This window comes from Pristiophorus japonicus, chromosome 1 (genome assembly GCF_044704955.1).
Source record: "Pristiophorus japonicus isolate sPriJap1 chromosome 1, sPriJap1.hap1, whole genome shotgun sequence".
In the NCBI taxonomy this organism is placed as follows: domain Eukaryota; kingdom Metazoa; phylum Chordata; class Chondrichthyes; family Pristiophoridae; genus Pristiophorus; species Pristiophorus japonicus.
In genome coordinates, this window is record NC_091977.1 from 149,647,263 (window position 1) to 149,673,902 (window position 26,640).

The 26,640-nt window shown below is 45.5% G+C and overlaps 1 protein-coding gene and 1 long non-coding RNA gene across 4 annotated transcripts in view; one reads left to right on the forward strand and one right to left on the reverse strand.

The window, feature by feature from the left end:
- Nucleotides 1–446: 446 nt before the first annotated feature.
- On the reverse strand, nucleotides 447–8,477 carry srp19 (signal recognition particle 19). Its single transcript, XM_070864405.1, has 5 exons — nucleotides 8,372–8,477; nucleotides 7,726–7,801; nucleotides 7,132–7,203; nucleotides 6,909–7,017; nucleotides 447–1,245 (listed from the first exon to the last, which is right to left on the reverse strand). Exons 1-5 carry the CDS (start codon nucleotides 8,407–8,409, stop codon nucleotides 1,112–1,114), a joined length of 429 nt encoding a protein of 142 aa, XP_070720506.1. The 5' UTR covers nucleotides 8,410–8,477; the 3' UTR covers nucleotides 447–1,111.
- Nucleotides 8,478–8,606: 129 nt separating this feature from the next.
- Nucleotides 8,607–26,640, forward strand: part of LOC139233871 (uncharacterized) — a 58,824-nt gene continuing 40,790 nt past the window's right edge. The window contains exons 1-2 of one of the 3 annotated variants that reach the window (XR_011588234.1): nucleotides 8,607–8,754; nucleotides 24,109–24,243. This is a non-coding gene — a long non-coding RNA (uncharacterized lncRNA). Of the gene's footprint in view, nucleotides 8,755–17,486; nucleotides 17,997–24,108; nucleotides 24,244–26,640 lie in introns of those variants that run through there. The other 2 variants (XR_011588237.1, XR_011588242.1) reach the window with 2 other exon arrangements.

Consider the following 26,640-nt stretch of genomic DNA (forward strand, 5'->3'; position numbering starts at 1 on the left):
AGTCATCCTCGACTCTGCGGGACTGCCTAAGAAGGAGGATCTGAGCTATGAGGAGGGGTTGAAAAACCTGGGATAGTTTGAGAGGTAGAAGGCTAGGGGAAATAGATTTTCAATATTCTTCAGGGCATAAATAAATTGAACCACAGTATTATGTTCCAGCTTACCACAAACTTTAGAATTAGGGATGTTAACTCACGCATAGAAGCAAGAAGGTTCACAGACAATTTACAAAAAGGCCAATGAATATGTAGAAGCAGATAGTGTGGAAATATTTGGGGCTGAACTGGATGACTGAGGGAATGGGCAAATGAAAGTCATCGTTTTTTGGGACTGGCCCAACAGACATGTGGTCCTTTCCGATCCTGTACTTTCCCATGTTCCCAAGTGCATTTTCAATCTTGCACTTAAATATCAGTGAGGTTTCGGCAACTAAGAAAAAATTGCAATTGAAAACAGAACTATTTATTTTCATTACATTCAGGTAAACAAAGAACATAAATTTATTTTTAAGCGAGAAACCGGTCAGGCAGCTTTAGCATGCTTTACAGCTAGTGAATGACATCCTTTGCAGTTTCATGTTTTGATAAATTCTTACTTTAAATGCCACACTTCTGTCTTTTTAAACTGATATTGATCTCCCCCTAAAAGTAGGGCTGTTAAATTTAGACTTCAACTGTTCAGTTTCCACTTTTTAAAGCTCCATTCTGTTGAACACTCAAAAATATGGAAAGCACTTACATTCAAAAATGGATTAGCAGTTTTAGAGACATATATAGCATAACCATTAATTCTGTCCAAAAGATATAGAATATATGAGTTATACTCATTTTATTAAGAGATACCAACTTCCATCCAGACATGCAGTGCGACAATATAATGACTGCAGCAGGGCACGATTTTGAAAACCTGAAAATGTTCCTAATTTAATCTAAAGAAATTGCAATGTTTTGAATTTCTTTCCTCCCGCTACTTAGATTACTAAATTTAAAGAAAAGATGGTGCCAATTTTGTCCTACATTACAGACCAAAAAAAACCCAGAATGCTCAATGGGTTTATTATACAGGAATGATTTCAAAATAAATATAACTAAAGTCAGCATTAGCAATAGAATCACTTCTTCTTCTTCTTCTTGCTCTTCTTGCCACCCTCACCTGGTTGTGCATTCTGATCACCTCCTCCAGCCTTTTGGGTCCTGGTTTTCAGTTTTGGAATCATTTCTGCTACATACAACATTACTGATTTACCTGGGAGGGGGGGGGGGGGGGGGGGGGGGAAAGAGGGAGAGAAAAAAAAAATAGCAATTTCTTAAAAGATTTACTATAGCGATTTTTAAAGAGCCTATTAGTTTGCACTGTTCTGTTTTCAGTACCAATAAACTCTTCTGGAGATTCAATAGAAACATCTTTCACTAACACTAGAGATAGTCGACTAAAATATTGGAAAAAAAATAAAAGAGTTTGGTGCCCCTGTCCTCCTCTCCAGCATGGTATGATGTCCCTTTCCTCCCCCAACCAAGCTAATTGGTCACTGGTAATCAGCCAACTATTTCCTTCACTTAGATGCATATAGCTTCTCCAGATCAGAAGCCATCACTAACAACCCATTTCCTGATATAGGTATAACCAATTTTATTCATTTTTCCCCGTACATGATCGTAGCACTTTAGGACTTTTCTGCCTAAATTTAGGTCTCATCCATTCCCGCAGCTATGTAGATCTGACTTTCGAAGAAGTGACAATGTATTTTAATTTCCTCAGCCCCACTGCAACTCTTCCTAATTCTGTGCCCCACGCTCCACTCCCTGGATCCAGTATAGGAGGATAAGCATTTCCAAACAGGACTAAACTGAAGATTTCGTGTGAAAGTTTTTGGGAATATGTTGAGCATGCCAATAATAAAAAGGAACTAATAACAAGTATGTGACTGTAATAACTTATTTAATTCAAGTAATTCCATTGGGCGGGCCACATTGTTCGCATGCCCGACACGAGACTCCTAAAGCAAGCACTCTACTCTGAACTCCGACACAGCAAGCGAGCCCCAGGTGGGCAGAGGAAACGATCCAAGGGCACCCTCAAAACCTCCTTGATAAAGTGCAACATCCCCACTGGCACCTGGGAATCCCTGACTCAAGACCGCCCTAAGTGGAGGAAGAGCATCCGGGAGGGTGTTGAGCACCTTGAGTCTCATCGCCGAGAGCATGCAGAAATCAAGAGTTGACAGCGGAAGGAGCATGCGGCAAACCAGACTCCCAACCCACCCTTTCCTTCAACCACTGTCTGTCCCATCTGTGACAGAGACTAATTCCTGTATTGGACTGTACAGTTACCCGAGAACTCACTTTTAGAGTGGAAGCAAATCTTCCCTCGATTTCAAGGGATTGTCTATGGTGGTCATAATGGTTAAAGACAGATCTCAAAACAGCAGAAACCATGCTTCAGGCCCTGGAATACTGATGGTAGCAATGCCCCAGGAGATCTACTAGTTTATAGTGAATTGTTATTAATCAGGTTGAAAGTCCATTTGAAGAGGAGTTTCAAAGAGTTTTGATTACTACATTTTGGCATCATTTAGCACATTGAAGGACACTTTTAAAACTACTGGAGCATATTCAGAGTGGAGCTATTTTGGGCCCAAGTTTTGAGCCGCGCCTAGAACGGCGCAGTCCCGACCTGGACGACCATTTTTCGCGCCACAAAGTGCGCCTAAAAAAACCCTCCAGATTCTCCAGCTCCCTACAGGTCGTTTGCCGCTCGGCGCAATGTAGCACGAGCAGTAGGGGGCGGAGCCAGGTCCCTGCGCTGAAAACAGTGCCGGGACCTCTGCACATGCGCGCTACAGTGGGCGCGCATGTGCAGTAGCTCCAGGCACCCAAAACTGTGTGGGAGGGACCCAAAGCACGCAGCCCCTAGCCCTGGCCGAATGGCCTCACTGGGGCTGCGTGAGTAAGGCTCCTCCCACGCTCAGCTCCTGCTTCCTCCCGACCAGACTCGACTCCCGCTTCCCGCCTCCGGACCGGACACGACACCCTCTTCCACCCCACCGCCCCTGGGCCGGACCCGACTCCCGCTCCCCCCCCCGCCTCCGGACCCGGACTGGATCCGACCTGACCTCCCTCCCCCCGACCTGACCTCCCTCTCCCGACCCGAACTGACCTCCCACCACCCCCCCCCGACCCGACCCAATGCCATCTACCTGTAAATCTGGTGTTGGGGATGGGCCCTGCCCGAAGTCTCGGGCCCGGCCCGTTCAGCCTCCCTCCACCCCCTCTCCCCTCCCCCCATCTCCTTTCCCCTCCCCCCTCCCCATCCCATCCCCTCCCCTATCCCTTCCCCTTCTCCTCCCCCCCACCTCGCTGTCAGAAACACAGACACTGGCAGACAGAGAATGAGAGACACACACAGACAGACAGAGAAATAGAGACACACTCGGGGGGAGGGGCATCCCAGCACGCTGTTGGAGGGCTCCCGGTGCTGCAGTCGGTAAGTAGAAAATGTTTTATTTATTGATTTTTTTTTTTAACTATTAATTTTTTTTTGATTTATTGATGTATTTATCATTTATTATTGATGATATCTCTTTATTTGTAAAACTGAAGTGTTTAATGTTTGTAAACTTCCCTTTAAACCCCCCCCCCCCCCCACCCATTCCCTACGCCTGATTTGTAACCTACGTCTGATTTTCTAAAGTGTAGACAAGGTTTTTTTCGAGTGTGCAAAAATCTTCACTTACTCCATTCTAAGTTAGTTTGGAGTAAGTTTTCACTGACGAAACTTTGAAAACAGGCGCAAGTGGCCGGACACGCCCCCTTTTGAAAAAAAAATTCTGTTCCAAAGTGAAACTGTTCTAACTGACTAGAACTGGAGCAAACTAAATGACGAGAATTCCAATTTCTAAGATACTCCGTTCTACACCAGTTGCTCGTAAAAATCAGGAGCAAATCATGTCGAAACTTGGGGCCTTTGAATTTGGAAGTTGGTCTCTTGTCAGGGTCTACAGTACATTTCCATAATTTTCCATTTTCATGTCTTACTTCCGATATATCTTCAGATATTTTTTCTCCCTCCAATTTCTCCTATTTGCTGGTCATTTTTGTGTGTGGTCCTGTCTCCCAAGGCTTTTCGGTTCGCAATTTTCATGTTTTTTTTTTTTTAAGTCTTTCAATTGCTTCATGGAGATGCTCATTTAAATCATGTTTCCCGCCTTTATTTTAAGCAGTTTGCAGGTTATTCAACCCATTAACTTTGTTCCTGTGATTGCAATATTGGTCATTTCTCCCCTCCATCCCACACTCCCAACTGGGAGACTTGTTTGTCTATCAGTTCTGATGAAGAACTATACTCACAACATTGACCTGCTAATTGCCTGCTGTGTCGTTTTAGAATTTTCTGCTTTTGAAGCAATCTTAAAATTGCATTTGCCCAATTTTATATTATGGTCCTTAATGTTAAAGTAAGCAATGTCAAAATGCACAAGTCATCCTATTATGGTCCCATCAGTACAGCACATGGTCTCATGAAATTAATGAACATAAAAGGCAAAGAAAGCTTTCAATAATTTGCAAATCTTCTGAACAGATATTATTTCAACACTGTATACATACTCCAAGTTAAGCAGCCAAAGACACATTTTGTGTTTGAAGAATGAAGTCAGTCTTATATCAGTCTCTTGGATTGATAACAGCTATTGGGCAAGCCTCCACAGTTTACAAGATTTTGTTGTTCCCAATAGGGAGGGAGGGTTTTGCTGCTATAACACCTGATTATTAAATGTTTGTCAATTTCAAGATTAAAAAAAACAAGGCAAGTGGAATCATGTAAGGCTGTGGAATGCACTGACTCAGTGATTGAAGTAGAAACCATATCAACATTTGAGAATAGGGTAGATAGGAGGTTGATGGCAACAGGAATAAAGGGATATAGGAACAGAGTGGGCACATAGGATTAGGACTACTGCTCATGGGGGAAGATAAACATGAACAGACTGATTGGGTCGAATGGCCTGTGTCCATATTGTAATTTCTGTGTGTCTCGTATCACAAACTAGAGAACAAAACAGATAAATCGGTGTCACAAGACAGAGGGGTTTCCATTTAAAATGAATACAACCCACCACTGTACAAGTTGTAAGATCATTGCTGATGTCCAAATAAGGAAAGCTACTAGTATCAGCGTACATATGTCAAGCAGAATCTTCACACTATTCTGCCTGCCTCCTGTACAACTGGATTCAGAAAGTTTATTGGTTTGTTGTCTTATGTTTATTCAGCAGTTTAAGTTTATGCAATACATTATTTGAGCATCCATTATTTTAATCGTTCAACCATTGGTGGTGTGCCTTCAGCTGCCTAGGCCCCAAGCTCTGGAATTCCCTCCGTAAACCTCTCCGTCTATCTACCCTAATTTCTCCTTATGTGGTTCGGTGTGAAAATTTGTTTCACAACTCTCCTATGAAGTGCCTTGGGAGGTTTTACTACGTTAAATGTTCTATATAAATACAAGTTATTTGAAAAATCAGTTTCACACACTGCTCAAGCGGTATGATGTGACTAGTAGAGGTATTTTATGCCAAATAAATCTTACCACATAACAATGCAACACATGTACTAACACCAAAATCTTAAAGAATCATAGAATGATACAGCACAGGAGGAGGCCATTTGGCCCATTGTGACTGTATTGCCTCTTTGGTAGAGATATCCAATTAATTGCACACCCTGATCTTTCTCCAAAGCCCTGTAAATATTTTCCCTGCAGGAATTTATCAAATTCCCTTTGGAAAGTTACTACTGAATCTGTTTCCACCACCGTTTCAGGCTGTGCATTCCAGATCACAAGTCGTACATAAAAAGATTTCCCCATGTCTCTTCTGGTTCTTTTGCCAATCACCTTAAATCTGTGTCCTGGTTACCGACCCTTCTGCCACTGGAAACAGTATCTGCTTATTTACTCCACCAAAACCGCTCATGAGTTTGAACAACTATCAAATTTCCTTCTTAACCTTCTCTCCTGGAAGGAGAACAACTCCAGCTTCTCCACATAACTGAAGCCCCTCAACCCTGGTACCATTCTAGTAAATCTCTCCTGCACACTCTTTAAGGCCTTGAAATCCTTCCTAAAGCATGGTGCCCAAAATTGAACACAATACTACAGCTGAGGCCTATTTTATAAAGGTTTAGCCTAACTTTCTTGCTTTTGTACTCTATGCCTCAATTAATAAAGCCAAGGATCCCTTATGCATTTTTAAAAAGTTTTTTCAACTTGTACTGCCATCTTCAAAGATTTGCGTACATACACCCCAGGTCTCTGTTCCTGCATCCCCTTTAAAATTGTACCATTTAGTTTCTATTGCCACTCATCATTTCTACCAAATTGTATCACTTCACATTTCTCTACATTGAAATGCCTGTCTGCCCATTTCACCAGTCTGTCCACATCCTCCTAAAGTCTGTTACTATCCTCCTCACTGTTTACTACATTTCCAAGTTTTGTGTCATCTTCAAACTTTGAAATTATGCCATCTATACCCAAGTCCAGGTCATTAATATATATCAAAAAGAGCAGTGGTCCTAATACCGACCCCCAGGGGACATCACCGTATACTTCCCTCCAATCTGAAAAACAACCGTTCATCACTACTCTCTGCTTTATGTCCCTTAGCCAAATTCTTATCCACACTGCCACTGCCCCTTTAATCCTGTGGGCTTTAATTTTGCTAACAAGTCTATTATGTGATACTTTGTCAAACCTTAGTACCATTAACAAAAGTATGGTTTATGATATGGATGGAATTACATTAATTGCTTTGAAAAAAGTAAAGTGCACAGGGTTATAGACATTGTTCAGGAAAAGTAAAAATCATCTCGTGCACAAGACACATGTACATTTGAGCAGATTCAGTTACTTACGTGTGGGAAACTGCTCTAAACAGAAGGAACCATCTTCATTTTTCAATTGAACGCGTATTCTGCCTCTGAATTGTACATCTCTGTTCCACTCACGTGGGTATAGTTTATTCTGAAAAAACAGTGTAAAAGGTATACTAATGGGTATGTGGGGGAAAAAAATCAGCAACTTTAATGAAATGTTCAATAATCAGCAAGTGATATTTATTATGTTTAATGCTAATACCTCTACAATCACCATTAGTCCTGCTGCTGCACAAACATCGCGAATTTCTCCAAATGTTGGGTTTTCAACAGCCTTTACAGAAACAAACAGTTATTATAACTGATACAACAATTTCCAATTATGTAGGACTTTATTAAAAACATGTGAATGCAACCATGCAAGGGCAGTCGCACAGAGCTGGACAATGGAGGAGAGCAGTTAAAAGAAGATTGCATCGTTAAAGACAGTGAATTGAGAGGAATAATCTGAGCAAGGGGAGTAAATTGAAAAATGGAATCACCCACGATAAGGAGTTGCGTGCTGCAGAGGCTAAAGGAGGAGAAACTAAGGACATATGGAGATGGGAGTCAATGTGAGACTTGGGGAATGCTAGAGCAAACTTAAATAAAAAGGCAAGAGGAATGGAAAAAGACAAGATGCTCAAAGGAGGAGAAGGAGCTGGAGGAGTAGGGAAGAGGCCAAAGTACAACTTGGAGATAAGGGCCATGCCGCAGTCATGGTTGTTTGGGCTTTATCTTCAGTACACATTCGGCAATTATCAGGGAATGCAATATATCCAAAAATGCAGCTACCAGAAGTCTTCCTTAATCTCACCTTTTCTACTGGTATTCTTCTTCCTTCTGCTATAGTCTTTTTGCTGTTTATATATGCTGGATATATGCAAATAAATCTTCAAAGACAAAAAGGTTTATTTAGATTTTGAACCCGCCTCAAAACATATTTCCCTAGGTTATCACAAAAATCATCTCCAATACTCTAGAGGAATTTACATTATTGTAACAGCAGAGACTGAGTTATGTAACTCCTCCACTGATTCCATCATCATCTCTGGGTATGATTAAATTGATTTTTAACCGATTTCCACCATAAATGTCTGGATTTCTTTTCCTCCAAGCTGTACAGTCATAAACAACACTTATTTAATTGTTTCTGCTAAATAGTAGTTATTCAATATATAAACCTGTATTCATACACTTTTATATGGCCTACAGCAGTGGCCAGTTTTCCAGTCACTTGTCTTTTCCAACACAGGATAATACTTTCAGATAATACAATTCTATATTTAGGGGATTAATCAATATTCTATTTGCTCTGTACTTTCCTGATTCCCAAGACAGCAGCATGTGCAATACGTGATCAATAAACAGACATCATTCAAGGACTTGTCAGTAAAACTATGGTGCGTGGCAGCATGGATCCCCATACCTCCCCCAAGAAGCCGCCGACACACTGGGTGTACCTCTCTTTATCGGCGTGGCTCTTGTCCATGTACACCATATTGCCCCTGCCGCTGCTCCGCTCAGACAGGCGGCCTAAATGCAGAAGGTCGGCCTCTGCACCGCGCTGATTGGTCAGACCTCCCCAGCCCCCAGCTCTCATTGGATGGCGGGCTGTCAATCTCCAAAACAACGCTACTTCCGCCAAACTCCAAGCAGCTGGTCCCTGAAAATTAAATTCCCCCAAGAAGTGTCACCTTTAGTCCGGGAGGCGGAAGGAAATATACAAACCCACCTTGAAAACGCAGAAAAGTTGTCAGCCTGCTTCAAAAAAAACGATAATCAAAAAAAGCATAAAACTTAAAAATAACCCTTAACAAAGCCAAGGCATGCTTCAGGCAACAGGGTATGTTAATTTCATTTTATTACAGTGGATTTCAAAATTGGTAATAGTGTTTTGGGATCACATTCTGAAATGTAATTTGTTTTTCTATGAAAACTGAAACCCAATGGTCTGATGTATAATATATGATAATCAATTTCAATCAAACTGCAGTGCAACATGAAATTGTCACGACTTAAGCTGAAGCTATGTCCAATCTTCCATCAATTACATTATAGGGAATATTAGAATCATGGAATGATACAACACAGGAGACCATATGGCCCATCATGCCTGTGGTAAAGATAACCAATTAGTCCCACTCCCTTCCTCATTCCTTCAAGTATTTATCCAATTCCCTTTCGAAAGATACTATTAAATCTGCTTCCACCACCCTTTCAGGCAGTGCATTCCACATCACAACAACTCGCTGTGTTTAAAAAAAAAAGGTTTCCACACATCACCTCTGGTTCTTTTGCCACTCACTTTAAACCTGTGTTCTTTGGTTACTGACCTTTCTGCAACTGGAAACAATTTCTCCTTATTTACTTTATCAAAACCATTCATAATTTTGAACACCTCTATTAAATCTCTTAACCTTCTCTGTTCTAAGGAGAACAACCCCAGCTTCTCCAGTCTCTCCACATAAAAAACTGAAGTCCCGCATCTCTTCTGCACCATCTCTATGGCCTTGATACCCTTCTTAAAATGTGGTGCCTAAAATTGAACACAATACTCCAGCTGAAACCTAAACAGTATTTTATAAAGGTTTAGCATAACTTCCTTGCTTTTGGACTCTGTGCCTCTATTAATAAAGCCACGGATCCCATATGCTTTTTTAACAGCCTTCTCAACTTGCCCTGCCACCTTCAAAGATTTTTCCACATATACCCCCAGGTCTCTCTGTTCCTGCACCCCCTTTAAAATTGTATCATTGAGTTTATATTGCCTCTCCTCATTCTTCCTACCACAATGTATCACTTGACACTTCTTTGCGTTAAATTTCACCTGCTATGCACTTGCCGATTTCACCAGTCTGTCTATATCCTCCTGTAGTCTGTTACTATCCTCCTCATTTTTTACTATATTTCCAAGTTTCATGTCATCTGCAAACTTTGAAATTATGCCCTGTATACCCAGGTCCAGGTCATTAATATATATCAAAAAAAGCAGTGGTCCCAATACCGACCCCCAGGGAACATCACTGTGTAACTCCCTCCTGTTTATATTAATAAAGAGTCTGACTGGATACTGTGAGCTCAAAGTAAAGTGTGACCGAAGTCTTTTATTGCAAGTCTCCAGAGTGCCTCTCAGCCTCTTTAAATACCTGCACTCTCAAGGGATTGTGGGATCCTTTGGGACTCCAGGGGATGAGCCCTCTGGTTGCTGTACAAGGTATATACAAGTTTATATACATAACAACACTCCTGCTCCCCCCCCTCCCTTCCCCCCAAAGTCAACAGTGTAACTATTTAAAAGGTGAGTCAATCTATGGCCTTTCTTTCCCTGGTTGATCGTCTCGGTGCAAATGCTGATTTTGATGAATCGTTTTTTGGGCCCTCGCTGGGCTGCTGTGCAGCTGGCCTTGTTGGGCTGCCTGGTGTGGTGAGTCCTGCTGGGCTGCGGCGGGTGATGGGTTCTGCTTCGTGGCCAACCGCGGTGTCGGTTGCCACTGGTGTGTATGTTGGGGGGTCAAAGAAGGTAGGATCTAAGGTGGGTTGCTCAGAATGGTCCGTGAATCTGAGTTTTATTTGGTCCAAGTGTTTCCAGTGAATGAGTCCTTTTGAAGTCCCGAAACACCCTGCTCCCCCTCTTTGGCCACAATAGGGCCGGGAAGCCACTTGGGTCCTTGTCCATAATTCAGTACAAATACAGGATCATTGATTTCAATTTCGCGTGACACATTTGCGCTATCATGATATGTACTTTGTTGAAGCCACCTGCTCGCTACCTGTTCATGTAGATCAGGGTGAACTAACGAGAGCCTTGTCTTAAGTGCCCTTTTCATGAGCAGTTCAGCAGGTGGAATCCCAGTAGCGAGTGGGGTCTTGTGCCGTAGCTAAGCAGGACTCGGGATAGACGCGTCTGCAGTGACCCTTCAGTTACCCTCTTCAAGCCTTGCTTGATAGCTTATACTGCTCTCTCTGCCTGACCATTGGATGCTGGTTTGAACGTGGCATTTAACATGTTTGATTCTGTTACGGGTCATGCTTGACAAATCTTCTGGAATTTTTTGAGGATGTTTCCAGTAGAGTGGACAAGGGAGAACCAGTTGATGTGGTGTATTTGGACTTTCAGAAGGCTTTCGACAAGGTCCCACACAAGAGATTAATGTGCAAAGTTAAAGCACATGGGATTGGGGGTAGTGTGCTGACGTGGATTGAGAACTGCTGGGCAGACAGGAAGCAAAGAGTAGGAGTAAATGGGTACTTTTCAGAATGGCAGGCAGTGACTAGTGGGATACCGTAAGGTTCTGTGCTGGGGCCCCAGCTGTTTACATTGTACATTAATAATTTAGACGTAGTATCTCCAAATTTGCGGATGACACTAAGTTGGGTGGTAGTGTGAGCTACGAGGAGGATGCTATGAGGCTGCAGAGTGACTTGAATAGGTTAGGTGAGTGGGCAAATGCATGGCAGATGAAGTATAATGTGGATAAATGTGAGGTTATCCACTTTGGTGGTAAAAACAGAGAGACAGACTATTATCTGAATGGTGACAGATTAGGAAAAGGGGAGGTGCAACGAGACCTGGGTGTCATGGTACATCAGTCATTGAAGGTTGGCATGCAGGTACAGCAGGCGGTTAAGAAAGCAAATGGCATGTTGGCCTTCATAGCGAGGGGATTTGAGTACAGGGGCAGGGAGGTGTTGCTACAGTTGTACAGGGCCTTGGTGAGGCCACACCTGGAGTATTGTGTACAGTTTTGGTCTCCTAACTTGAGGAAGGACATTCTTGCTTTTGAGGGAGTGCAGCGAAGTTGGTGATTCCCGGGATGGCGGGACTGACATATCAAGAAAGACTGGATCAACTGGGCTTGTATTCACTGGAGTTCAGAAGAATGAGAGGGGACCTCATAGAAACGTTTAAAATTCTGACGGGTTTAGACAGGTTAGATGCAGGAAGAATGTTCCCAATGTTGGGGAAGTCCAGAACCAGGGGTCACAGTCTAAGGATAAGGGGTAAGCCATTTAGGACCGAGATGAGGAGAAACGTCTTCACCCAGAGAGTGGTGAACCTGTGGAATTCTCGACCACAGAAAGTTGTTGAGGCCAATTGTCTAAATATATTCAAAAAGGAGTTAGATGTAGTCCTTACTACTAGGGGGATCAAGGGGTATGGCGAGAAAGCAGGATAGGGTACTGAAGTTGCATGTTCAGCCATGAACTCATTGAATGGCGGTGCAGGCTCGAAGGGCCGAATGGTCTATTCCTGCACCTATTTTCTATGTTTCTATGAACTCTTTGAACTCGGCACTGGTAAAACATGGCCTATTGTCGCTCACAAGGTCATCAGGTAGCCCATGCATGGCAAACATGGCCCACAGGCTTTCCGTGGTGGCAGTGGACATGCTTGCCGATATTATCACACATTCAATCCATTTGGAGTACACATCTACAACCACAAGGAACATTTTACCCAAAACGGGCCTGCATAGTCGACATGGACCCTGGACCACGGTTTGGAAGGCCAAGACCATAAACTTAGTAGTGCCTCCCTGGGTGCATTGCTTAACTGCGAGCATGTGTTACATCTGTGCACGCAGGACTCTAAGTCCGCATCGATACTGGGCCACCACATGTGGGATCTGGCTATCGTTTTCATCATTACTGTGGTGTACGTAGCACACAAATCACTGACTCCACACGGTCTGGTGTTAATCTAACTGCTGTGACCTTCGTCCTTTATTGAACAGCTCCAGAGCGACTCTCAGGTGTGGTGGTCAGCCTTTTATACTGCCTCTTGCAAGTACTTTCAGGTCTCCCACCACAGCGCCCTCTGTGGTGTACCATTGTGCTTATTATACATTTAAGGTACCAGGACGATACACACATCGATATATAACATCTCACTTCCCCCCCCAGGATGCAGGACGATACACACATCGATATATAACATCTCACTTCCCCCCCCAGGATGCAGGACGATACACACATCGATACATAACATCTCACTTCCCCCCCGCAGTCCCGAAGCCGTTGCCGGGATCTCGACCTTGTTTGTCCAACGGAAGGCAGGTATGCATTGACAGTGCATTTATATGGGACATGTTATCTGGTACAGATGTTGCGCCAACGGGTTGCGGGTACACTGAGCAGTTACATTAAATAGTTATTAACTGGTAACGGATCCCTGATTTCCTTATTAGCTCTTATCATTAATTGTACATAGAAAACATAGAAACATAGAAAATAGGTGCAGGAGCAGGCCATTCAGCCCTTCTAGCCTGCACCGCCATTCAATGAGTTCATGGCTGAACATGCAACTTCAGTACCCCCTTCCTGCTTTCTCGCCATACCCCTTGATCCCCCGAGTAGTAAGGACTTCATCTAACTCCCTTTTGAATATATTTAGTGAATTGGCCTCAACTACTTTCTGTGGTAGAGAATTCCACAGGTTCACCACTCTCTGGGTGAAGAAGTTTCTCCTCATCTCGGTCCTAAATGGCTTACCCCTTATCCTTAGACTGTGACCCCTGGTTCTGGACTTCCCCAACATTGGGAACATTCTTCCTGCATCTAACCTGTCTGAACCCATCAGAATTTTAAACGTTTCTATGAGGTCCCCTCTCATTCTTCTGAACTCCAGTGAATACAAGCCCAGTTGATCCAGTCTTTCTTGATAGGTCAGTCCCACCATCCCGGGAATCAGTCTGGTGAATCTTCGCTGCACTCCCTCAAAAGCAAGAATGTCCTTCCTCAAGTTAGGAGACCAAAACTGTACACAATACTCCAGGTGTGGCCTCACCAAGGCCCTGTACAACTGTAGCAACACCTCCCTGCCCCTGTACTCAAATCCCCTCGCTATGAAGGCCAACATGCCATTTGCTTTCTTAACCGCCTGCTGTACCTGCATGCCAACCTTCAATGACTGATGTACCATGACACCCAGGTCTCTTTGCACCTCCCCTTTTCCTAATCTGTCACCATTCAGATAATAGTCTGTCTCTCTGTTTTTACCACCAAAGTGGATAACCTCACATTTATCCACATTATACTTCATCTGCCATGCATTTGCCCACTCACCTAACCTACTGATGTGCATGTTCAGCCATGAACTCATTGAATGGCGGTGCAGGCTAGAAGGGCTGAATGGCCTACTCCTGCATCTATTTTCTATGTTTCTATCTAAGTCACTCTGCAGCCTCATAGCATCCTCCTCGCAGCTCACACTGCCACCCAACTTAGTGTCATCCGCAAATTTGGAGATACTACATTTAATCCCCACGTCTAAATCATTAATGTACAATGTAAACAGCTGGGGCCCCAGCACAGAACCTTGCGGTACCCCACTAGTCACTGCCTGCCATTCTGAAAAGTACCCATTTACTCCTACTCTTTGCTTCCTGTCTGACAACCAGTTCTCAATCCACGTCAGCACACTACCCCCAATCCCATGTGCTTTAACTTTGCACATTAATCTCTTGTGTGGGACCTTGTCGAAAGCCTTCTGAAAGTCCAAATATACCACATCAACTGGTTCTCCCTTGTCCACTTTACTGGAAACATCCTCAAAAAATTCCAGAAGGTTTGTCAAGCATGATTTCCCTTTCACAAATCCATGCTGACTTGGACCTATCATGTCACCATTTTCCAAATGCACTGCTATGACATCCTTAATAATTGATTCCATCATTTTACCCACTACTGAGGTCAGGCTGACCGGTCTATAATTCCCTGTTTTCTCTCTCCCTCCTTGTTTAAAAAGTGGCGTTACATTGGCTACCGTCCACTCGATAGGAACTGATCCAGAGTCAATGGAATGTTGGAAAATGACTGTCAATGCATCCACTATTTCCAAGGCCACCTCCTTAAGTACTCTGGGATGCAGTCCATCAGGCCCTGGGGATTTATCGGCCTTCAATCCCATCAATTTCCCCAACACAATTTCCCGACTAATAAGGATTTCCCTCAGTTCCTCCTCCTTACTAGACCCTCTGACCCCTTTTATATCCGGAAGGTTGTTGGTGTCCTCCTTAGTGAATACCGAACGAAAGTACTTGTTCAATTGGTCTGCCATTTCTTTGTTCCCAGTTATGACTTCCCCTGATTCTGACTGCAGGGGACCTACGTTTGTCTTTACTAACCTTTTTCTCTTTACATACCTATAGAAACTTTTGCAATCCGCCTTAATGTTCCCTGCAAGCTTCTTCTCGTACTCCATTTTCCCTGCCCTAATCAAACCCTTTGTCCTCCTCTGCTGAGTTCTAAATTTCTCCCAGTCCCCAGGTTCACTGCTATTTCTGGCCAATTTGTATGCCACTTCCTTGGCTTTAATACTATTCCTGATTTCCCTTGATAGCCACGGTTGAGCCACCTTCCCTTTTTTATTTTTACGCCAGACAGGAATGTACAATTGTTGTAGTTCATCCATGCGGTCTCTAAATGTCTGCCATTGCCCATCCACAGTCAACCCCTTAAGTATCATTCGCCAATCTATCCTAGCCAATTCACGCCTCATACCTTCAAAATTACCCTTCTTTAAGTTCTGGACCATGGTCTCTGAATTAACTGTTTCATTCTCCATCCTAATGCAGAATTCCACCATATTATGGTCACTCTTCCCCAAGGAGCCTCGCACAATGAGATTGCTAATTAATCCTCTCTCATTACACAACACCCAGTCTAAGATGGCCTCCCCCCTAGTTGGTTCCTCGACATATTGGTCTAGAAAACCAACCCTTATGCACTCCAGGAAATCCTCCTCCACCGTATTGCTTCCAGTTTGGCTTGCCCAATCTATGTGCATATTAACGTCACCCATTATAACTGCTGCACCTTTATTGCATGCACCCCTAATTTCCTGTTTGATACCCTCCCCAACATCACTACTACTGTTTGGAGGTCTGTACACAACTCCCACTAACGTTTTTTGCCCTTTGGTGTTCTGCAGCTCTACCCATATAGATTCCACATCATCCAAGCTAATGTCCTTCCTAACTATTGCATTAATCTTCTCTTTAACCAGCAATGCTACCCCACCTCCTTTTCCTTTTATTCTATCCTTCCTGAATGTTGAATACCCCTGGATGTTGAGTTCCCAGCCCTGATCATCCTGGAGCCACGTCTCCATAATCCCAATCACATCATATTTGTTAACATCTATTTGCACAGTAATTCATCCACCTTATTGCGGATACTCCTTGCATTAAGACACAAAGCCTTCAGGCTTGTTTTTTTAACACCCTTTGTCCTTTTAGAATTTTGCTGTACAGTGGCCCTTTTTGTTCTTTGCCTTGGGTTTCTCTGCCCTCCACTTTTCCTCATCTCCTTTCTGTCTTTTGCTTTTGCCTCCGTTTTGTCTCCCTCTGTCTCCCTGCATAGGTTCCCATCCCCCTGCAATATTAGTTTAACTCCTCCCCAACAGCACTAGCAAACACTCCCCCTAGGACATTGGTTCCGGTCCTGCCCAGGTGCAGACCGTCCAGTTTGTACTGGTCCCACCTCCCCCAGAACTGGTTCCAATGCCCCAGTAATTTGAATCCCTCCCTGTTGCACCGCTGCTCAAGCCACGTATTCATCTGCGCTATCCTGCGATTCCTACTCTGACTAGCACGTGGCACTGGTAGCAATCCCGAGATTACTACTTTTGAGGTCCTACTTTTTAATTTAGCTCCTAGCTCCTTAAATTAGTTTCGTAGGACCTCATCCCTTTTTTTACCTACTCGAACTCCCGAAGCCTCTCGCGGCCTTTTATAGGCCTCCGACCCCGGATTCACGCCTCACCAACGAACTCCCGACACCTCTCGTGGCCTTTTATAGGCCTCCGACCCCGGACTCACGCCTCACCAACGAACTCCCGACGCCTCTCGCGGCCTTTTATAAGCCTCCGACCCCGGACTCACGCCTCACCAACGAACTTCCGACGCCTCTCGCGGCCTTTTATAGGCCTCATATCCTTTATTTTACACAAACACAGTGACCATTCAGCATTAAAATATTAATTCTTATTATAAATCCGTCATCTCACATTAACATAGCTCATTTCCTTTTTAAGGCGCCATCTTTGATGCAGCAGGATTCCACGAGGCTTCTCCTTGGGTACCGCCATCTTTGATGCTCTGCTGCTCTGGACACGAGGCCGCCGCCATCTTGCTCTCCGCCGCTCCGGATGCCCTCCGCCACTGCAGCCTCCACTCCCCTCCGCTGCCACCTGACTTGCCGCCTCTCCTGCGACCATCGTCATCGCTTCTCCGGCGGCCCCCGTAGCCGCCTCCCCTGCGGCCATCGTGGCCTCTCTAGCCGTCGCACTTGCCGCCTCCCCTGCGGCCTCTGTAGCGGCCCCCTCTGCGGTCGTCATGGCTGCCGACCTCCAGCTGCTGCCGCCGCCCGACTGTTCCTCTGCGTGGGCCCCTCCGATCCGCTGGCCATCCCGGATCCCTCGCACCCTGCTCGCGGCGCCCCGCCGGCTCACCGCCCCCTCCCCCCCCCTCCACTAGGCCCGCCTCTGCTGGGCTGCTTGCCTGTGGGGGCTACGGCTGCAGGATCTCTGTGGCTTGAGGTCCAGGGCTGGGGCTTGCTCTGCTTGCCTGTGGGTGGATTGAGGCTGCAGCTCCAGCTCGGTCGGCGCTGCTCTCTGGGGACCCGGGGCACGGCAGCACCCCGGGGGGCAGCAGCCTGTGGAGTGGTGAAGTCTTCCCAGCTCCCACGGACCGTCTCCATCCATCTCCGGCCGAGGAGTGTCGGCCCATCGCCTGCAACGACCCACAAAGGTAAACCATGCGTCTCGTCTCCGTGGGATACCTGCACCATCGCTCTGCCAAGAACAGGTATCAGTTCCCTGGTGTAGTTACGCAGCTTCGCCGTGACCGGGACCAGCTTGGGTCGTGCAGCTGGGTTAATACACAGTTTATCAAAAGTTCTCCGACTCATCAACGATGGGCCCGAGCCCGTGTCCACTTCCATACTCACAGGGACTCCATTGATTTTTACTTCCCTTATCATTGGGGGCGAATAGTCGGTGCACGTGTACAGTCCCAACACCTCATCATCTTTTGCCTGCTCCTCGCTGAACAGTGGATCATCCCCCATCTCCTCAGCCACATGGTGAGTCCGATTTCTTTTACACATACGCTGAAGGTGACCTTTCGTGTGGCAGGTATTGCACGTGTACTCCGCAAACCTGCAACGGTGAGCCCCATCGCTTCCTCCGCAGCGCCAGCATGGTGCTACTCGATTGGCCCCCCTCAGCGGACTCTGAGTTCCAGGATCCCGAGGTCCGTGCTCTCTGCCCCAGGCAGAGCCACGTTCTGCAGTTTTGTCCGTGGTGGGCGCTATCCTGCCGGGTGCGAGACTGTGTGGATCATTTGCTTGGTGCTGCAAGTTGAGGTCATATATGCCCGGCTGATGGTGATGGCCTTTGTCAGAGTGACTGTGGGTTCCGTTGCGAACAGCTTGTGAAGGAGGCCCTCGTGGCCAATCCCCATAACGAAAACGTCCCGCAACGCCTCGTCAAGGTGTGCGCCAAAATCACACGGCGCCGCGAGTCTCCTGAGGTCCGCAGCATATTTGGTGACATCCTGGCCCTCGGGTCTGCAGTGATGGTAAAATTTGTATTTCGCCGTGAGGATGCTCTCCTTCGGTTTCAACTGGTCACGAATGAGTTCAGTCAGCTCCTCGTATGACTTGTCCCTGGCGCTCCCAGGTGCCAGCAAATCCCTGACGAGACAGTAAACATCATCGCCACAACTGGAGAGCAATATCGCCTTACGCTTATCTCTCATTGCGTCCGTGTCCTCCGTCAGGTCGTTTGCTGTGAAGTAGTACTCGAGCCTTTCCGTAAAGGCCTTCCAATCACTGCCCATGGTAAAATCCTTTAGCGAGCCCAGAGTAGCCATTGTTGTGTGGAATTTGTCCGCTTCCTTGTCGCCAATGTGGTGTATGTAGCACACAAATCACTGACTCCACACAGTCTGGTGTTGGTCTAACTGCTGTGACCTTAGTCCTTTATTGATACAGCTCCAGAGCGACTCTCAGGTGTGGTGGTCAGCCTTTTATTCTACCTCTTGCAGGTACTTTCAGGTCTCCCACCACAGCGCCCTCTGTGGTGTACCATTGTGCTTATTATACATTTAAGGTACCAGGACGATACACACATCAATACATAACATCTCACTTCCCCCCCCCCAGGACGCAGGACGATACACACATCGATACATAACAATTACGATGTCTGAGTGGGTACTGTGGAGGTCATTGATGAAAGTGTCTCTGCCCTTCTTGGGGACCACTACCCGATTGCCCCACAGAAGGCAGTTTGCCTGTATCGACATTTCATCTTTGTACCACTGGTACGGCTTTATCTCTTCCTGCATTTCCACTGGGACACTGGACCAGCTCCCGTGAAGCATACAATTTTTTACGAGGGACAGTAAGGGGTCCTGGCTCGTCCAAGTTCTAATCTGTCAGGTTGTGACGGGTGATTGCACACTCTCGAATGCTTCCATAACCATGACTAAATCTGCGCACTGCGCCATTTCCACCCCCGTGGTGGGCAATGGCAGCCTACTGAGAGCATCGGCGCAGTTTTCTGTGCCTGGCCTGTGGTGGATGGCGTAGTTATATGCGGACAATGTGAGCGCCCATCTCTGGATGCGGGCCGATGCATTCGTATTTATCCCTTTACTCTCGGAAAACAGGGATAAAAGTGGCTTGTGGTCCGTTTCCAATTCAAATTTGAGCCCAAACAGATATTGAAGCATTTTCTTTACCCCATAGACACACGCTAACACTTCTTTTTCAATCATGCTGTAGGCCCTCTCAGCCTTAGACAGACTTCTGGATGCATAAGCAACCGGTTGCAATTTCCAAGATTCATTAGCTTGTTGCAATACACACCCGACCCCGTATGATGACGCATCACATGCTGGTACCAAACGCTTACATGGATCATACAACACAAGCAATTTGTTTGAGCATAACAATTTTCTAGCTTTTTTAAAGGCATTTTCTTGGCTTTTGCCCCATACCTATTCATCTCCTTTATGCAGTAAGGTGTGCAGTGGTTCTAACAGTGTGCCGAGACCCGGTAAGAAGTTACCAAAGTAGTTCAGGAGTCCTAGAAACGACCGCAGCTCTGTCACGTTCTGTGACCTCGGTGCATTCTCAATTGCCTCCGTCTTCGAATCGGTGGGCCTGATGCCGTCTGCTGCAATTCTTCTCCGCAGGAACTCCACTTCAGGTGCCAGGAAAATGCACTTCGAGCGTTTCAATCTGAGCCCCACGTGGTTGAGTCGACTAAGAACCTCCTCCAGATTCTGCAGATGCTCGACTGTGTCCCGACCTGTAACCAAGATGTCGTCCTGGAAGACCACCGTGTGCGGGACTGACTTCAGTAAGCTTTCCATGTTTGTCTGGAATATCGCCGTAGCTGATCGAATTCCAAACGGGCATCTGTTATAAATGAAGAGATCTTTGTGCGGGTTGATGCAGGTGAGGCCCTTCGATGATTCCTCCAGCTCCTGCATCATGTAGGCCGAGGTCAAGTCCAGCTTCGTGAAAGTCTTTCCTCCCGCCAGCATAGCAAAAAGGTCGTCAGCCTTTGGTAGTGGGTATTGATCCTGCAGGGAGAAATGATTGATAGTTACTGTGTAATTACCACAGATTCTGACGGTGCCGTCTCCCTTGCGGACTGGAACAATCAGACCGGCCCACTCGTTGAATTCGATCGGCGAAATGATGCCTTCTCGTTACAGCCAGCCCAGCTCGATCTCTATCCTTTCTCTCATCATACACGGTACTGCTCTCGCCTTGTGATGTCTGGGTCGCGCCCCCGGAATTAGGTGGATCTGCACTTTTGCTCCTTGGAACTTCCCGATGCCTGGTTCGAACAGCGAAGGGAACTTGTTTAAGACCTGGGCACACGAAGTGTCGTCAGCAGACGAGAGTGCTCAGACGTCCTCCCAGTTCCAGCGTATCTTTCCCAGCCAGCTCCTGCCGAGCAGCGTGGGACCATTGCCTGGTACCATCCAGAGTGGTAGCTTGTGCACCGCTCCATCGTAGGAGACCTTTACAGTAGCACTGCCGACTATGGGAATCAGTTCCTTTGTGTAAGTTCTCAGTTTCGTGCGAATGGGAGTCAGGACTGGCCTTGAGGCCTTGCTGCACCACAATTTATCGAAAGTCTTTTTGCTCATAATGGACTGGCTCGCACCCGTGTCCAGCTCCATTGACACCGGGAGTCCATTTAATTCAACCTTCAGCATTATCGGAGGACACATTTTGGTAAATGTGTGCACCCCATATATCTCTGCCTCCTCGGTCTGAGGCCCTGATTCGTCATGATCCGCCGTGGATCTGTCCTCCTCTGCAACATGGTGGTTTGCAGGATTACCAGGGTTTTCAGCTCGCCTGCACATACGTTGGAGGTGTCCCATTGTTCCACAGCCCTTGCAAACGTACCCTTTGAAGCGGCATGAATAGAAACGATGATCACCCCCGCAGCGCCAACAAGGTGTTAATGGCCTTGCATTCATCACCCTTGATAGTGGACTCTGAGACATCTGTGGACGTGCAGCTGCAGGTTAGTGGGGCCAGCCCTGTACATTGCAATTTGAAAACAACATCACTTTATTCACAGTACTTGTCGCAGCACTCGTGTCCTGAGAGATTTGCTTCGTATTGTCACTGGTGGTAATGAATGCCTGGGCTATCACTATGGCCTTACTCAAGGTTGGGGTCTCTATAGTCAAAAGTTTGCGAAGTAACACTTCATGGCCAATGCCAAGTACGAAAAAGTCTTTGAGCATGTGCTCCAAATGTCCTTCAAATTCGCAATGTCCTGCAAGGTGCCTTAGCTCGGCGACATAACTTGCCACTTCCTGGCCTTCAGACCTTTTGTAGGTGTAGAACTGGTACCTCACCATCAGAACGCTTTCCTTCGGGTTCAGATGCTCCCGGACCAGTGTGCACAAATCATCGTATGATTTCTCTGTGGGTTTCACTGGAGTAAGCAAATATTTCATGATGTCATACGTTGGTGCCCCGCAGACGGTGAGGAGAATTGCCCTTCGTTTGGCAGCGTTCGCTTCTACTTCCAACTCGTTGGCCACGAAGTATTGGTCAAGTCGCTCCACAAAGGTTTCCCAATCATCTCCCTCCGAGAATTTCTCCAGGATACCCACTGTTCTCTGCATCGTTGGGTTCGTCATCTGTTATATATGAATAAAGAGTCTGACTGGATACTGTGAGCTCAAAGTAAAGTTTGACCTTAGTCTTTTATTGCCAGTCTCCAGAGTGTCTCTCCAGCCTGTGAGGCCTTCTTAAGTACCTTTGCTTCCAAAGGATTGTGGGATCCCTTGGGACTCCAGGGGATGAGCCCTCTGGTGGCTGTACAAGATATATACAAGTTTACATACATAACACCTCCAGTCTGAAAAACGTTCGTTCATCACGACTCTCTTTCCTTTAGCCAATTATGTATACACGTTTTCACTGTCCCTTTAATCCCATGGGCTTTAATTTTGCTAACAAGTCTATGAACTGGTAAATTGAATTAAATGCAATTTTTGTAGTGGTGGATTTAGAAATTATTGAAGGGGGAAATGAGCTAGTGTTACTAAATTTATTTCCTTGGGGACATCAGTTGGTATCAGTAAAGGTTACCATGAAGATGACGGATAATTATAAAAATATCCTCCATGGAAGGAAAACTCCCATCCTTAATTAAAATGGCTTTTTTGTGACTCCAGTCCCACGTCAATATGGTTGACTCCTTAGTGCTCTCTGAGGTAGCCTAGCAAGTCACAACTGAGTATCAACCCACTACAAAGAATAACAAGATGATGGTTTAAGAAGTCCCACCACCACCTTCTCAGAGCAACTAGGGATGGACAAAAATGCCGGTCTTGCCAATCATCCCCACATCATGATTTAAAAAAAATTCACCCTCTGGAAATTCTGATCTTTGCTGTTGCATTTTCTAGCATTTCGAAGTGCACTGTGAATCATTACTTAGCTTGCTTTTTCAATTTGTTGCTATGCTTTCTTATTTTCCTTATACATTTCTGATTCTTTTGCACTTCTGTTGAAATTCAGATACTCATGTATCTTTAACCAGTTTCCACATGCTTGTGTTTGCATAGTCCTCTTAACCCATGAGCATTGCCATATGGCTTGAACTAATTAAATTAGAGAACTCAATACATTCCAAAATGGGTGTGTCTGAGGAGAAACAAATAAACAAATAAACATGCAAAATAAAATGAGCTGTTTTATGACAAACGGCACTGAACACGTTATATTCAATAGCCAGGTGCATTACTAGCCTTAAAACAATACTGTGCCTTCCTCTCCTCATCCAGATCCTTGCACCACTGGAGAACAATAACAACCCCAAGCTCCTCCTTTCAATGACTCTATTGCCTTCCTTAATTTACTTCCAAAGAGAGCCTTTTGCCGTGGAGCCAAAATCAAGCGATTTTTTTTGTTTCTGAATTGACATAATTCATTGCCGTCTGCACACCTGTGCCTCTGCACTTGAATGTAAATCAAAAGGTAAATTATATCAATGGACTGTTTAGATTTCTTTCACATCATTATAGACCTGCCAACAACAAAAATATCTGGTTACAATTATAACATGAAAAGTGAACACACATGTTTTGTAACGTCTCTATACATTTTTCTCACAAGATACATCAGGAGAATACATGAGCACATTTAAGTTGTCACTATGGTTATGCACATATTGGGAACTGTGCATTATTTCGGGCATGACAAATAGGAGCTTTCTTACAATTCAAATAATAGGAAAGTCTGTAAATTTTTATTATCTAGTGGCTGCTTACTTTAATATTTATTATTGCTAACTTCTTTTCTCACATTGTCTCATATACAAAAGGCTACTTCAAAGGTATTATTCCAATGCAGATATGTTTTTATCGCAAAGCAAATATAAACCACTTAACACTTAGGCCGCGAAATTCGGGGGTTTAGTGCCGGCTGTTGAGGCCCACTTCCAGCATGCCCCACGGCAGCTGCCATTTTGGGGAGGTCGGTAGCGCTGCCATTGTCAGTGCTCGCTCCGATATTTAGATTAGGAAGATTGTGACATCAATGAGTGTGCAACGCTGAGTTGATGCACAATCTGCCATTTTGGATGCCGCCACTCCATTTACTTCATCATCAGTGATGCTTTCTACTTCTCTGCTCGCTACAGACTCTGTCACAGCCCCTCCAATTATTCGCAACACTGAATCCACCAGGTCGGTTAGGTTTTCAACCCTTGCTTGGCCGCTTCCCCTCTGCTGTTGTTCATGGCGGTTATAAGCCACCTTGGCCTGCAAGAGAAAGGGTAAGTGAGTGTGGTGCAATGTGTTTGGGTGATGTGCCTGCCATGGTTGAATAGCTGGACGTGGGTTTAAGGTGTGAGATGTGGGTGTTGAAGCAGTGATAAATGTGTGAGGATGAAATGAACCTATGATTGTGAGGTGTGAGTGGTGATAGCTAGAGATTGTTGGTAGGTGAGTGATGGGGGTGTGTTGCATTAAGCTTGTGTGAGGCTTGTGCTGCAGATGGTGGAGTCGGGTATTTGCTTCACTCACCTTGACCAGCCATGTGAGGTCATTAAACTTTTTGCGGCCCTGGATCCAGGTCCTGGGGACAACACTCGTCGCAATGACGTGTGATCTCCTCCCAGATCCTTCTGCTGTTTATCTTTAAAAGCCACTTGCCCCCATGCGGGTGTAGGATATGCCATCAATGTTGGACCCCCAAGACCAAGGCCTCCAGTGCAGCATTTGAGAAACGTTTATCCTTTCTCTAGGGTGTTAAGCCCAATGTTCCCTCTAATTTTTTTTGTACACAGCGGACCACAAACTCTTTTGAGTGCAACCTTTTTGTCCATGGACAAATTTTACAATAATAACTTTTACAACAACGGCAGCAACAACAGCCACTTAGAAATCATAGAATCATAGAAATTTACAGCACGGAAGTAGGGAACATACTTGCTCTGACACTGATTTGCCTTCCAGCAGCTGTTTCCAGTCCACCTTGGCTAATTCACATCTTAGCTTAGTAAAATTGGTTTTCCCCAGTTGAGAACTTTTATTCCTGGTCTATCTTTGTCCTTTTCCATAACTACCCTAAATCTAACTGAATTATGATCACGAGCATCAAAATGCTCTCCCACTGATACCCCTTCCATCTGCCTAGCTTCATTCCCTAAAACTAAGTCCCGAACTACCCCCACCCTTGTTGGGCTTGCTACATACTGGCTAAAAAAGTTCTCCTGAATTCATTTTAGGAATTCACCATCCTCTATACCTTTCACACTAATTTTATCCCAGTTAATATTAGGGTAGTTGAAATCCCTGATTATTACTGCCCTATGGTTTCTGCACTTCTCAGAAATTTGCTGACATATTTGCTCTTCTATCTCCCTCTGACTGTTTGGGGGTGTATAGTACACTCCCAGCAGTGTGATCGCCCCTTTTTTTTTCTTCAATTCAATTTATGTGGCCTAATTTGATAATCCTTCTAACATATCATCCCTCCTTACAGCTTTAACTGTTTCTTTAATTAAAACTGCGACGCCACCCCCCCCTCCTTTTTAACCCCCTCTCTATCTTGTCTGAAAACACTGTAGCCAGGAATGTTGTGGTGCTATATCTGCCCTTCTTTCCAACAGGAGACCAGCAGGAAGAGCAGTGCAAGGAAGGTAGTGCAGGGGTCCCCTGCGGCCATCCCCCTGCAAAACAGATATACCGCTTTGGGTACTGTTGAGGGGGATGACTCATCAGGGGAGAGCAGCAGCAGCCAAGTTCATGGCACCGTGGGTGGCTCTGCTGCACAGGAGGGCAGGAAAAAGAGTGGGAGAGCTATAGTGATAGGGGATTCAATTGTAAGGGGAATAGATAGGCGTTTCTGCGGCCACAACAGAGACTCCAGGATGGTATGTTGCCTCCCTGGTGCAAGGGTCAAGGATGTCTCGGAGCGGGTGCGGGACATTCTAGAAAGGGAGGGTGAACAGCCAGTTGTCGTGATGCATATAGGTATAAAACGGGATGAGGTCTTACGAGACGTATTTAGGGAGCTAGGAGTTAAATTAAAAAGTAGGACCTCAAAAGTAGTAATCTCAGGATTGCTACCAGTGCCACGTGCTAGTCAGAGTAGGAATCGCAGGATAGCTCAGATGAATAGCGGCTTGAGAAATGGTGCAGAAGGGAGGAATTCAAATTTCTGGAACCGGTTCTGGGGGAGGTGGGACCAGTACAAACCGGACGGTCTGCACCTGGGCAGGATCGGAACCAATGTCCTAGGGGGAGTGTTTGCTAGTTCTGGGGAGGAGTTAAACTAATATGGCAGGGGGATGGGAACCTATGCAGGGAGACAGAGGAAAATAGAAGGGGGGCAGAAACAAAAGATAGAAAGGAGAATAGTAAAAGTGGAGGCAGAGAAACCCAAGGCAAAAAGCAAAAAGGGCCACATTACAACAAGATTCAAAAGGGGCAAAGTGTGTTAAAAAGACAAGCCTGAAGGCTCTGTGCCTCAGCGCGAGGAGTATTCGGAATAAGGTGGATGAATTAACTGCACAGATAGCAGTTAACAGATACGATGTGATTGGCATCACGGAGACGTGGCTCCAGGGTGACCAAGGCTGGGAACTCAACATCCAAGGATATTCAGCATTTAGGAAGGATAGACAGAAAGGAAAAGGAGGCGGGGTGGCGTTGCTGGTTAAAGAGGA